At 42.2% G+C, this 14565-nt stretch overlaps 1 protein-coding gene across 1 annotated transcript; it reads right to left on the bottom strand.

Annotated features, from left to right (window-relative positions):
- Positions 1–9644: 9644 nt before the first annotated feature.
- tlr9 (toll-like receptor 9) lies at positions 9645–14286 on the bottom strand. Its single transcript, XM_061257528.1, has 2 exons — positions 14078–14286; positions 9645–13696 (listed from the first exon to the last, which is right to left on the bottom strand). The coding sequence occupies exons 1-2, from the start codon at positions 14078–14080 to the stop codon at positions 10619–10621; spliced, it is 3081 nt and encodes a 1026-aa protein (XP_061113512.1). The 5' UTR covers positions 14081–14286; the 3' UTR covers positions 9645–10618.
- Between the last annotated feature and the right edge of the window lie 279 nt (positions 14287–14565).

Here is a 14565-nt window from a genome sequence, read left to right as displayed (position 1 = left end):
TATAATATACGCCGTATCCGTCATCTCCTGACGGAGAAAGCCACCCAGCTCCTTGTCCGCCTGGATTACTGCAACTCCCTCCTAGCCGGTCTCCCAGCGTGTGCCATCAAGCCCCTCCAGCTGGTCCAGAATGCTGCAGCCCGCCTGATCACCAGTCAGCCCAGGTCGGCCCATGTCACCCCGCTTCTCATTGGCCTCCACTGGCTTCCTATTGCCGCACGCATCCGATTCAAGGCCCTAGTGTTGGCATTCCAGGCTGCTAAGGGGACTGCCCCACCTTACATACAATCCTTGATCACTCCCTACTCCCCAGCTAGACCACTCCAGTCTGCCAGCTCTGGTCGCCTTATGGCTCCCTCTCTACGTGCACCTGGCGGTCGAGCTGCACGTTCACTGCTAAAAAAGCCTACCCTGGATCCCTCCATCATCCAGAACTACCGCCCGGTATCTCTTCTTCCTTTCCTTTCTAAAACTATAGAACGAGCCGCTTCTACTCAACTTTCTTCCTTCTTTTCTAACAACAACCTGCTAGACCCCCATCAGTCTGGCTTCAGATCGGGCCACTCGACAGAGACTGCGCTCCTCTCCGTCAGTGAGTCACTTCATGCCGCACGAGCAGCCTCCCTCTCCTCTGTCCTCATTCTTCTAGATCTCTCTGCTGCCTTCGACACTGTGGATCACTCCATCCTCCTGTCTGCCCTGTCAGCAACGGGCATCTGTGGCACAGCCCTGGACTGGATTGAGTCCTACCTCTCTGGTCGCTCCTTCCAGGTTGCCTGGGCTGGTTCGGTATCGACACCTCGGCCCCTCGCCACAGGAGTTCCCCAGGGCTCAGTCCTTGGCCCGCTTCTTTTTTCTCTCTACACTCGCTCCCTTGGCCCTGTGATCACTGCACATGGGCTGTCCTACCACTGCTATGCGGACGATACCCAACTCTTCGTCTCGTTCCCGCCGTCTGATACGCAGGTTTCAGCCCGTATCTCTGCTTGCCTGAGGGACATCCAGAGCTGGATGGACAACCACCATCTAAAGCTCAACCCAGGTAAAACTGAAATGATATTCATCCCTGCTAATACCTCTCCCCATCTGGATCTCTCCATTTCCCTCGGGGATACCACACTCACGCCGTCACCCAGTGCAAGGAACCTCGGCGTGGTGATGGACAGCAGACTGTCCCTTTCCGAGAACATTGCGGCGGTGACCCGGTCTTGCAGGTTCTTCCTATACAACATACGGAGAATCCGCCCCTTTCTCACCCCCTACTCGACCCAGCTCCTGGTCCAAGCGATGGTTCTGTCCCGCCTGGACTACTGCAATTCCCTCTTGGCTGGCCTCCCAGCGTCTGCCATCAGACCCCTCCAACTCATCCAGAATGCAGCAGCTCGTCTGGTCTTCAACCTTCCCAAATACTCACACGTCACCCCCCTGCTTACTTCCCTCCACTGGCTGCCTGTCATGGCTCGCATCAAATTCAAAACATTGGTGCTAGCCTTCCAAGCAGTTAAAGGGTCTTCCCCAGCTTATCTGCAAAAAATCATCAGACCCTACACCCCTGCCAGACCTCTTCGTTCAGCCTCCACAGGCCGCTTGGCACCTCCCCCTCTCAGAACCTCCACCTCACGCTCACGACTACTGTCTGTTCTGGCTCCACGGTGGTGGAACGAACTCCCCGTTGAGGTCAGAACTATAGAATCCCTCCCCACCTTCAAGCGCAAGCTGAAGACACACCTCTTCAAACAGCACCTCTCCCCATCCCTCCCTACCTCCCTGTGAACCTTAATTGTTGTCTCTGTGACTTGTGTATCAGTATTTTAGTTGGCTAGGTAAGCAGTGTTTGGATAGTTAACTTTGGTGACTTTTGCTCTGTTTGTTTGTTTGTTCAAAAAAAAAAAAAAAAAAAAAAAAAAAATGGCCCTTGTCCTTATCTTTGTTGTACAGGTAGCAGTTGAAATTGTACTTACCTCTAGGGTCTTTCAGCGAACTTATCCCTGGTTATGGGTATGCACTTTGTTGTACGTCGCTCTGGATAAGAGCGTCTGCCAAATGCCAATAATGTAATGTAATGTAATGTAATGTTCACGCCTGTTTTCCGTTCTGGTTCCTCAGTGGTGGAATGACTTGCCTACCACTGTCAGGACAGCAGAATCCCTCCCCCTATTTCGACGCAAAACCCACCTTTTCAAATACCTTAGTCCTCCCTCCTGATTTCCCCCGACCCCCCTTTCTGATATCCCTATCCTTGTCTAACCCAAAAAAAAAAAAATTGCTCTTATGATGAAGACTATATGTTTAGAACAGCATTCCATGTGTATTTTCCTAGTTCTGGATGTGATGCTTTGACTTGTGGTAGAACCTATGCACTTGTAAGTCGCTTTGGATGAAAAGCGTCTGCCAAATGACAAAAATGTAAAATGTAAATGTAAATTTAGCACAAGTGCATAAAGCCGGACCAGTTCAACAGAAAACACAAAAAACATCATTCTGGCCAATCACCCAACTCCTCCTAAACCATCAGCTGACTTGGCAGTGCTACCTTCTCGGTTCTGAAATCATCGTGGCGAATCGCCCTATTGATTTGCAAAACAAAAAAGGATTTTATTACATACATCTTGCTTTGTAGGCTGTATTTTTAACAAAATGGAATCATTAACATAGGAATCATGTAAAACATGGTGCTATTGACTGTATAGTGTTTTCCAGAACTTTCTATGACCTATAGATCGTTTTTGGTACTTTTTGCAGCATAATAATCATTTTTGGTACTTTCCACTTCATATTAATTATTTTACTCAACTTTAGATTACACATGGGTCACTTATGCATTTCTAACACAAACTTATCGGCAGTAAATCATTGAACATATACAGACATACTAAACATTTGATTAATATTCTCTTCTAACATTCTTTTCTAATATACAGACATACTAAACATTTTATTAATATTCTCTTTTACATGAGTAATTCTTTGCATTCTTTGCTCTCATTTCAACAGTTTTCACTGTGGTTTCTTGCGTTTTCATAAGCTCAGCTGTAATTAATGTTCTATGTTCATTTGATTGGATAACAAGCAGCGTACATGTGATATATTGATTATAAGCCACTTACATGTAGATACACCTCTGGCATGAATCATTAAGAATTTTGGAGAAACCAGTTGTACAGTCATATCAGACACCCAACGTCCTTGACTGTCTGGTCTACACAGTTCAAGACGCCCCCCCCCCCCCCCCCCCCCCCCCACCCCCCCCCCCCCCCCAGCACAGTTTAGCAGTTTGACACTATACAGGGTACATAACATACTTTAATATGGATATATTGATACACTTTCAGCATACATCGTCGAGAGTTTTGGAGGAACCAGCCTGCTCACTAAGGTGGAGTCTGATTTTGACTTGTGATTGTTTATCATGCTTTTAGGAGGGAGATCTTTTGTCCTGTGAATTTTACCCTACACTCGCCAGTGTGTTTTCAGAGTATTAAGGCAACCTCACTTAATATTCAAAATTAGGGCTGTAGTCTCAGACACTGTGATGACCTGGGGCTCAATCAGGGGGTCTCATCCTCCTGCCTCAGACTTCAACTCAGAACTGGGGGACTCAGCCATGTCATATTCTGAGCTACATCTGACAGAAAAGCATATGCATGTGGAATATGGCTTCAGATTCCATTTTACATTTGTATTCACTGCTACTACATTTCATTCAGCAAGCTAAAGATGCACAGCTGTTTTGTGGCATATTGAGTGAAAGGAGGATGATGTTATGATTAAGTTATGTCATAATGCTCTGCGGCGGCACGGATGGCGCAGTGGGTAGCACTGCCACCTCACAGCAAGGAGGTCCTGGGTTCGAATCCCCGTCGGCCGGGGCCTCTCTGTGCGGAGTTTGCATGTTCTCCCCGTGTCTGCGTGGGTTTCCTCCGGGTACTCCGGTTTCCTCCCACAGTCCAAAGACATGCAGGTTAGGCTGATTGGAGAGTCTAAATTGCCCGTAGGTATGAGTGTGTGAGTGAATGGTGTGTGTGCCCTGCGATGGACTGGCGACCTGTCCAGGGTGTATTCCTGCCTTTCGCCCAATGTATGCTGGGATAGGCTCCAGCCCCCCGTGACCCTGTTCAGGATAAGCGGGTTCAGATAATGGATGGATGGATGGATAATGCTCTGCATTAAAAATGTATGAGGTTTTGTCTTGTTTATGACAAGGTGATTAATGTTCTGTTAATTCTAATTTTATTCTCAGCCAGTAATAACATTTGATCTATATCTGTGACAGAGATCAAAAAGTGTATTGGCAGAGGTATATACAGTATGTGTATAATATAAGGCAGAAGCAGAGGTCTTTGTTTCTGCCTGAGGAGCTGAATCACTGCCTGTCACACATCCAGTCTCAGTTATAACAGAGCTCCGGCTGTGTAGTAGTAACTCCCCTCACCTCACATCTTGCCCTCTTAATCTGTTCCCGACTGGTTCCTCCACTGCAGTACAACTGACTTCACCTCTGCCACCTCCACTGGTGTCTCCACTGCAGTATGACTGGCTTCACCTCTGCCGCCCCCCACTGGTGTCTCCACTGCAGTATAACTGGCTTCACCTCTGCCACCTCCACTGGTTCCTCCACTGCAGTACGACTGACTTCACCTCTGCCGCCCCCCACTGGTGTCTCCACTGCAGTATGACTGGCTTCACCTCTGCCGCCCCCCACTGGTGTCTCCACTGCAGTATAACTGGCTTCACCTCTGCCACCTCCACTGGTTCCTCCACTGCAGTACGACTGACTTCACCTCTGCCGCCCCCCACTGGTGTCTCCACTGCAGTATGACTGGCTTCACCTCTGCCACGGTGTGCCCATCACTTCCCCAACATTACTATGAAATCACAGTGGCTAAAAGCCTCCCATAAATCAGCTGCATGAGACAGCAGCCAGTGAGGGGGGGTTGGGTAGACAGTGGCTGACATTATGAATCCACCTACTGTACTCAGCCCACAAGCCTCACAAGGCTTTTCACTGGAGCAGCAGTTGACTGCTCCCCAGGGGGTCCTGAAGCCTGTATCTGTATCTCTCTCTCTCTCTCTCTCTCTCTCTCTCTCTCTCTCTCTCTCTCTCTCTCTCTCTCACTCTCTCTCTCTCTCTCTCTCTCATTTTCTCTCTCTTTCTCTCTCTCTCTCTCTCTCTCTCTCGCTCTCTCTCTCTCTCAGCATGGTTAGTTGGTTACAAGTACTTGAAATTAAACATATTTTGTGATGATATAAATAAATATCTTATTATATTGTTACCTAGTATCACACAGAATGATTCTATAGCCTGGTACAATGGAGGTCTTTAGCTCTTCTGCCTACTTTTGGTGTATTTGGAAGAAAAAAATGTCAATGAATAAAATTATGCAGTCAGTTATTTCAAGGAATTTCTTGTAAATACAGATGATGTCATCCACTATAACACAACTGTGGCATTCCAGAAATTGACTCAGGTGATCATTCATGCCTCATTCAGCCTGCCTGTTGATTCAGCTCTTGATAATGTTATGCATAAAAACACAAAGCCTTTTCTACTGCAGACTCACTGTGCTAGCAGCACAGAGCACTTCCTGTAGATCCTGAGTGACTCGGACAAAATGGACAAAAGTATCCTTGATATGCAACAGAAGTGATTAATCAAAAGCACAAGTAATTCACTTTCCCATCCTGCCAGCCGCTGAGGGAGTCCGTGCGTGAGGGGGGGAAGGAACAGGCCTCTTCCGCTGAACACTGTCCTTAGGGCCTTCTCTTCAGACAGTCCCCTTCAGCAGTCGCCCTTGGTGTGTGATATTTGGGGCGTCACACTTGGTGAGGGTGTGCCTTTGGGGAAACGCAGAGCCTCTTCCATCCTTCACAGACAGGCTGTGCCTTGCAGGAGAGCTTGTTTTACTGTAGCAGAAGCATTGTGCTAAGCTGAGTAATGCTGAAAGTAATGGACTAACAGTCACACACCGCAGTGAATCGGTAAATTCACGAATATCTTTATCAGTAGCACTCAGCCCATGATTGCTCATAACACACTGTTCACATCCATATATAATACATCACTATATTTGCATTTTAAATATTTTTTCATTTTTACATAGCACTATAAATATCCGTATAAAAAACAACATATACTACAGCACAATCTGTAAGTGATGTATATGTACAGTGACACAATTTCTGCTGTTTGGCTCTCTACTCCAGGACATTGCATTTGAAATGAAAGCTTTCATTGGCAGAACTCTGGTCCTCATGTTGACAAAGGCAAAAAACAGACTCCAAAGGCAATAAAAAGCCTAGAATCAAGACTACCTACTGAAAGCTCTCTTATACCTGAACTACGAAAAATGATTGAATAAACCTGACTAATCAGAAACAGCTGTGAAGCGCCTGACTTCACTAGAACTGTGCATAAAAAGGGCTGTATTTACTACATACAGGCGATAACCCAACATGGCTTTAAATACCTTCAAATTAAAGCTGACAGTCTACACTTTAACATCATATTCATTATTACATTTCTATCCAATTTTCTGGAGTACAGAGCCAACATAAATTGTGTCACCATCCAAATACAGATGGCACTGTAGTTAATTTGAAAGATAACTACAGGGTTATAAAGTTATAAGTTTCATTTAGGAATCCCAACTCAGCTTTGAGCTGGTGAGCCTGAAATTCAGGTACCACAAGACTGCAGATCATTCAACAAGACTTTCATGGAACATGTAATTAGTAGTTATTATATTAAAACATTTCTATAAATATTGTATTGATATATTTAAAAATACCTTTTTTGTTTTATAATATAGTTAAGTATAATATTTCTATAATATTAGTATAATGTTTGTTTTTATTTTATAATGCAAAGAAATCTGTTTTTATTTCACCCTTTCAGTTCTCAGAGCATATTTCTGCCAGGTACGCTACTGATAATATTTCTATATATTATAAAGCAATGACATGACATACTCCATACACCTATTATTGTAGGATGTAGGATGATAAACCTGAACTGGCATGCATTTTGGAGATATACTCAAGGGAATATTGAACACTCAAGGTAAAAGTGTTTTTTTTTCCTCATATACTGGGGCTCACTAACTAAACCATATCATATACAGGCCTATGCTTGACATTTCCAAATAGAGACAGATTGTGTGAAAACAATGAGGGGTTCCATGAGGGGTTATATATTAGATGTTTAATCTGTAAAAAACTGTGAATAGTGAAAAATGTGCAAATCAAATTCACCCTAGGTCTCAAAGGGTTAAATGACAGAAGTACAAGAGAGGGAAGCAAGGTAATAAGCAGACAATGGAACCGCACTCTCAATATGTGTCTCAATATTACACCAATAAATAACCTTTTCTCTTCTTCTCCCTGTTTTATATTCTATCTGTCCCATTTTGATTTGATTTAGATTCTTCTTCCAAGAAGGCCCATTAGCAAATAGGTCTGCCTCTTGGGATGCAGCTCTAAATGAGCTCTTCAGAAAGGCATTAATCAAGCCCCGGGTCTCTGACCTATCTCTCTGTCACAGCACTTCCTGTTCAGGCTGACATTGGAAATAGCTGCGGTCTGAACAAGTACCCCCCACCCACACCCCTGGCACACACATATCTCACGTGGGCGCACACAAAGGCACACACAGACACACAGACTCACAGCTCTCTCCCTCTCTCTCTCACTCTCTCTCCCTCGCTCTCTCTCAGACACGCACACTTCACGCCTCATGTTGGGAGCAGAGCAAGTGTCAGAGCAGAGAGTCATTTTAATTCCGAGAGAAGGGACAGCTTTTAATGAAGCTCCCCACCCACCTCCACGTAGCCTTGTCAGAACAAACAAGGCATTACCTTCACAGATAAGTTCATTTAGACACCTGCTTCAGAGAGAATTCCCTCAGGGTCTCATGGGCCTTGGGGTCAAACTCTTTACTTGCATAAATATTTTATTCACATGCAAATAATGACCAAAAAAGATGCTTATTTGAAGTTGTTACCCAAGATGAATGGAAGTTCGCTGACTTGGTATTAAATCAAATTATTTGATTCAGCACAATATGTGTCAAAAAGGATGCCATTGTGTATGTTGAGTGCAATCTTAAAATGTCCCCATTGACTGTCTTTGGTTATCTGCTTTACTCTATGTTTGAAGAAATGAAACTGCACAAGAGTATTTTATACTTTAGTGAATATCCTACATAGGTTCATTTTAGTTTTTCCCTTTGCTATCTGAAGAAAGAAGACACATTGACCAAGCACTAATTATTTTATCATCAAAATGATTTCATGCATAAAGGCTGTGAGAGTAATGTGAAAAAGGGGGAAAACTGTTTCAACCATCAATATAAATAGGGGGGGACCTTGGCCAGTGCAAGCACTGCTGGGCCTGCCTCCAGTTATGTCTGTTAGATCTATCAGCAATGTTTAATTTTTAAAATTTAATTTGAATGATTGGATTGCAGAGTTAAATACAGTTGTATGTTTTGCTGCCCTCTGTTGGTGTATATTTGATCATTTTTATATTTTAACCTGTTTTGGCATTGTTTTGCCATCCATATGATTCCACACAATTTGTGATTTTATTAAATTGCCCTTCACAGTTTCACAATTTCAAAACTCTGGAATACATTCCCATGTAGTAAGCGCGTAATACTGGACTTTTCACATATATTTACTCTAAGCCCCTGACGAAATTGTCACACAAACACAAATTCTTTTTTTTTTTCGGTACGCCATGGGACGATCACACTGACAATGGCTCTGCATTCAACTCAGATTTTTTGGTTGACATACTTTGACAAATGCAAATGGAAGAGAGGATCTTTGACCTTTCCTGCACACAGTCCTGCAACACACGCAAAATTTATGTTTGATTATATAAAGAGACATAGGCCAAACAATAGGCTGACCAAAATAAACTGTGTGGAAGTTTCAACATTAAGAAGAAAGAGAGCACTGGTGAGCTCAGTAATTGGCTAGTAGGCCAAGGAAGACCAAAGAATTCTCAGCAAACACCTGCCCATCATTTAACATTTTAGCAAAAACACAAAATAAGAGAACTGAAACAAACTGAGTTTCCACTTCAGTTAATCAGGAAACAACAAGCAGAAAAAACAAAGAACAAAGACCAAAGCAGCTCTAAGAATTAATACTACGGAGAGAAATGATGTGATGCAAACAAAATTATTTTACGAAGCAAAGCCACAATATGCACACTGTATTCGCATTGTTTTATTCCTGATTAATTAGCTAAATAAATACCACAATGCTAGAGGGAACATTTTTCATGATTTCCAGCAAGGGGAAACCATGAGCCAAGGTTTCCTGCCGTTTCCACAGACATAATACAACTGTTTCCTACTGTTTGTCAGACTGTCATCAAACTTTCAAAAAGACAGTCTATTTGTCCATGATTAATGGCTAATTGCCCACATTCTGCCTGTGACATTTGCAATACTAAAGGAATGCTTGCTAAAACCACAGTTTTTCTTATAATAGTCAGTTATGAAGGACCTGAATTTAAATAGGATTTTTAAGGTCAGTCATTACCATTAAAACATTATAGCACCTAATACATGTATGCACTCACACTGTATAGGCGTATATGACCCCCATTTCAGTCTAATGTAAAAGAAGCCCAAATCAACTCAAAAACAGTGTTTCTTTATTAAAATTACATTACATGTAAAAGACATTTCATTTTCATAAAAAAACAAAAGTATATATCTATATTATTACAATTACAGCACATTTACTAATCATTAATGTCACCAACATTGGCTTTACATAGGGGAATAGTGGGAATAGCAAGCCATAACACATGCAACCCATGTGAGGTCAATATATAATGTCATTGAGGTAAAATTGTGGTACATTGCATATACCCTGATTTTGAATGTGATATGACACTGTTCTCTGATATTTATTTGTGAAGTCATTCAGGGGAGTAAGTGATACTATTCACAAGCTCTGTATCTGCTGCTGCTAATCTGCTCTGCATTTACTGAGCCACAGATGCCCCCTACAAAAATTGTACAATTAAACTGACCATGTACTGAAATACCACATTTCTGAGTTTACAGTAAATGTTTAGAACTTTTAAATATATTCTCAGACATATTAATTAAGCACATGTACACACAGTGATCACTATATTAGGTAGACCAAATTTAGGTAAATGCATAAAAGCATGCAGATGTGGTCAAGAGGTTCAGCTGTATTTCAGACCAAATGTCAGAATGGGGAAGAAATGTGATCGAAGTGACTTTGACCGTGGAATGACTGTTGGTACCAGACAGGGTGGTTTCAGTGTCTCAGAAACTGCTCATCTCAAGGGATTTTCATGCACAACAGTCTCTAGAGTTTGCAGAGAATAGTGCAAAAAATTAAAAAAACATCCAGTGAGCAGCAGTTCTGTGGGCAGTTCAGAAGAGAAGGGCTGGAAGCTGACAGGAAGAAGAAGAAGAGCATCTCTGAACACACAACACACGAAACCACTAAGTGGATAGGCTATAGCTGCATTTGTGCTGTTAGAACCAAAACGCCCTGGTCAGTATAAATGAATCTCTTTGTACATGGTGAGAAATTGTTATTGACTGTCAGTGTATTTATGAAGGTTAGATCAGATCACTGGATATGAAACCTTCATTAATATTTTTATTATAAGAACGGTGGTTATCAGTAGCCAAGGCTGCTCTCATTTTGTTCCAGAAATGTTGGTGAGCATGTGGGTTCCTGGGCCACGAGAGGACTGACTTCCTGCAGAGCCTCTTCCTCATTTTAATATATTTCATTTTTGGGAAATTTTCATCGAGAAGCACCAGTATGACTGCATCTACTTTTTCATCGAGCAGCCTTTGCTGTACCATGTAGAAGGCCTGTTTGAGTGTGCCATTGACAGTGCCATTGTTAGTCAACACAAACACTGTTTTCTTGCTGTTGTACACAGCACTGTGTAGATTCTCTATGCATGCCATTCCTAGGACCCAATCCCTCTCCTCCAAACAGAGGCTTAACTGCCTCCTTCCTCTGTCCTCTAAATTTACCACAAGCTCATTGTAAACCCAGTCTCTTACGGCCTCGTTTCCAGTGTCAAACACTACAAAGGCATCATGCTGGCTGTTCTGAAGCATGGAGTAACCTTTGTGCCCTGTCCAAAAGATCTGGATGCAATACCAAATATCCCAACCAAAGATCTTTTTAAGGAGGGGAACTAAAGTGAAGACAATAGTCAGTGTGATTGTACAGAGGAAGCCAATGCTGTCATAATATTCCTGGCAGGAGCGGGGGTCCATTGACAGCACACTCTGTCCTTGCAGGGACACAGGGAATCCACACTTATAGTTGGTGGTGAGTTTTGGAAACTGAACGGGACTGTTCCGCAGGAAATCTGAGAGCCAGGCAGTATCACAGCTGCACACAAACGGGTTATCATGGAGGATCACCTTCTGGAGGTTCCGTAAAGATGGGCCTTGCACATCAAGGAGCTTCAGCTGGTTGTTATTCAGAATGAGGACACGCAGTGAGGTGGCTGCTTGCAAGAAGCCCATAGGGAGCTTTCTGATCCTGTTGTGACTCAAATCCAGGTTATTCAGGTTGGGGTTAAATTTGACATCACTCGGCAGTTCAGTAAGAAAATTCCTACTAAGGTTCAAATTGGAGAGGTTGTTGAGAACTGTAAGGTTGTCCCAAGGGAAATAATTAAGTTGGTTGTCACCAACATTCAGAGTTATAAGTGTCGCTGGAAGATTACACAACGCTTCAGGCAAGAGGTATATGAGGTGGTTCCGGGAAATGTCCAGATAGGTCAAGTTGGTGAGTCCTGTAAAAAAGAGAAGGTACTGGTCTCCCCTGTTATCCCACATTGAGTTTAGGCTGTTGCCAGCAAAAAATAAATATTTGAGGGAGGAACTCCACAATTTTGGTGAGATACGTATTCCAATGTTGTTGTCACTCAGACTCAGGACTTCCAGTGAGGTCAGGTTTTGGATGAATTCAAAGCGATGACCCATACCTTTCATAAAAAAATGAAATCCATTATTACTGAGGTCCAGCACTTTAAGTGTGCCCCTCACTTCTTGAAAAGCTCCATCGTAGTACAAATCTATCCTGTTAAATGCCATATTAAGGTAGGTTAGGTTCTTTAGCTGAACAAACTGTTTTCCATTCAGCGACTGACTTAAATAATTGTAAGACAAATCCAAACAGAACATCCCCTCCATGCCTTTGAATGTGCTTTCCCTCAGAGAAAAGATATTATTTTGGGACAGGTCAAAAAATAACTTTCCACGGCAATAGAGCTTATAAAAGGTCCATATTTCTGGGTCATCATAATAATCTGACATTTGATGGCTTTGTTCTGTTCTCATTGTATCTTCTATTTGCTGTCTAGGGGAATCTGACTGGCAGATATTGGGATTATGGGATTCTTGCATAAAATCTAACATATTCTGAGAAAGAATTATATGCTTCAAAGCCTTAATTTCCTTAAAAATGTCAATATGACAAAGATTTACAAAATTCAGCCGTAAATCCAATTTCTCTAAATGTATGAGATTCAGTAGTGGCTTTATTCCTTCTAAAGTCAATTCATGGAAGAAATAGCCACTGAGGAGAAGGTTTTTCAAAGAAATCATTTCACTGATGTGAGGGGAGAGGGAAAGACTCTTGAATGTTTTCCGAGGTTCGTAGTTATAGATCAAGTTTAGAGTCGTAACATTCTTCAAGTCTTTGAAGAAGGTACCATTTCTGATGGCATAGGCCAGCAGATTATCAGAGAGGTCTAGAGAACTGAGGTTGGGCATGTTGCTGAACAGTTTGTCAGGCAGGTCTCTGAGGGAGTTTCCTCTTATACTTAGTCTGGTCATCTGCACCTGGTTCCTGAATGACCCTGGATACAGCTTAATAGGGGTATTGTTGACGCATGGAAAGCAAGGCTGCGCTGCATGGTCACAGCGCTGACAGTTCCACTCAAGGTTTAGGTAGCTGAGCTTTGACAGGTTTGCAAATGCCTGCTCCTTGATCTCACTGATTTTATTTTCCTTGAGGTCCAGGCTTTCTAGAGAAGGAGGCAGACCAGTGGGAACCTCAGTGATATTATTATATCCTAAGGTGAGATTCCGCAGGTTCGGCAAACCTTGGAAGACCCTCTCATCGATAAAAAAGGTTTGATTACAGGGATTGGCATAGTAACAATTCTTAGTTAAAAAAAGCTGTTGGAGGTGTGGGGTCCCCAGAGGTTCAGTGATATTGGAGAGTTTATTATACTCCATACTTAGGACTTCCAGGTGATCGGGAAATGCAGGGACATGGATAAGACTGTTACCTATAAGGAAGAGGCTGGTCAGGTTCTTCAAGCCAATAAAGGCCTTGGCGTCGATCTGCAGCTCACAGGCTGGCACACCCAAGTATTTCAGCTTAGCCGGGGGGCAGTTCCAATTAATCGTGAGGTTCAGCAGGTGGGGAACTCCAGCAAAATCAAATCTTCCCAACTTTTGGATTTTATTCAGATCCAAATTTAGGGATAGCACAGAAAATGCCTTAATTAATGGCACACGGGTCAGATTTCTCCCACTACAGTCCACTGCTGTTAAATCCGTGTTGTTTTCACAGGGGAAAAATATGGGGTTTGTCGCCCACAGAGATGGCAGAAACTGACATAGGCTAAGAAGGAACACTCCATTTGCTATTGAAGCCTGAAAAAAAATAACATAACACATTACATATTCAAATTACACATTGTGAAATGCAAAAACATACAATATATAAAACAACTGTTTTAATTCAGTCAAGTTCTATAAGGAGCATTATCTACAGTCAACTAATGAAAAATTGTTCCTATAAAGGATTCATTCATAGATTGACTCACAAATAATTAATGTGTTTAATACTTGTATTTAATTGGACGCATTTAAAAAATACATGTTTTAATGTAACTATACATATTAAACATATAAACAGAAGAACAGATTTAAAAATATCCACAATGAATGGATACTAATAGCCAATTACACCATGGTAACAGTTTATACAGTCTGTTAAATTAGTGGATTACCACATAAAAAAATGTATCCTACCATGTGTCCACCAGATCAAGAAGAACAACCAATAGTTTGACTGCAGTCTAATCCATACAAGGTCTGATCATACAAGCACACTTCAGGTACGTTGACTGTTGTCTCTTCTTTTGAATCCAGAATTAAATCAGTCAGATAAATAAAACAAGGAAACAGCTTTACATTTCTGTAACTTTGGAAGCCTGGCAAATAGTTGGACATATATCACTTGTTACTGTTTAAAATGAGAAGTGAAACAAGCCCAAGTAAGCATTTAGCACATCTTTCATGCAAGTGATCTGACACTCCTCCCCCTACTCACTCACAATCCACAGCACACGCATGCATGCATTTGCATATACACATAGGGTTATTCTGCTGTACAATTTCAAGTCATTTTGTGAATATATATACCCTAGATTTGTAAATTAAGGCTAAATTGTCCATCTAATTATGAAGTAAAACCATTTAGGTCTCCAGCTCTCAATACACAGTATCTTCAAGAAGAT

This window comes from Conger conger, chromosome 10 (assembly GCF_963514075.1).
Source record: "Conger conger chromosome 10, fConCon1.1, whole genome shotgun sequence".
Lineage (NCBI taxonomy): Eukaryota > Metazoa > Chordata > Actinopteri > Anguilliformes > Congridae > Conger > Conger conger.
This window is presented reverse-complemented; position numbering and strand designations above follow the sequence as displayed.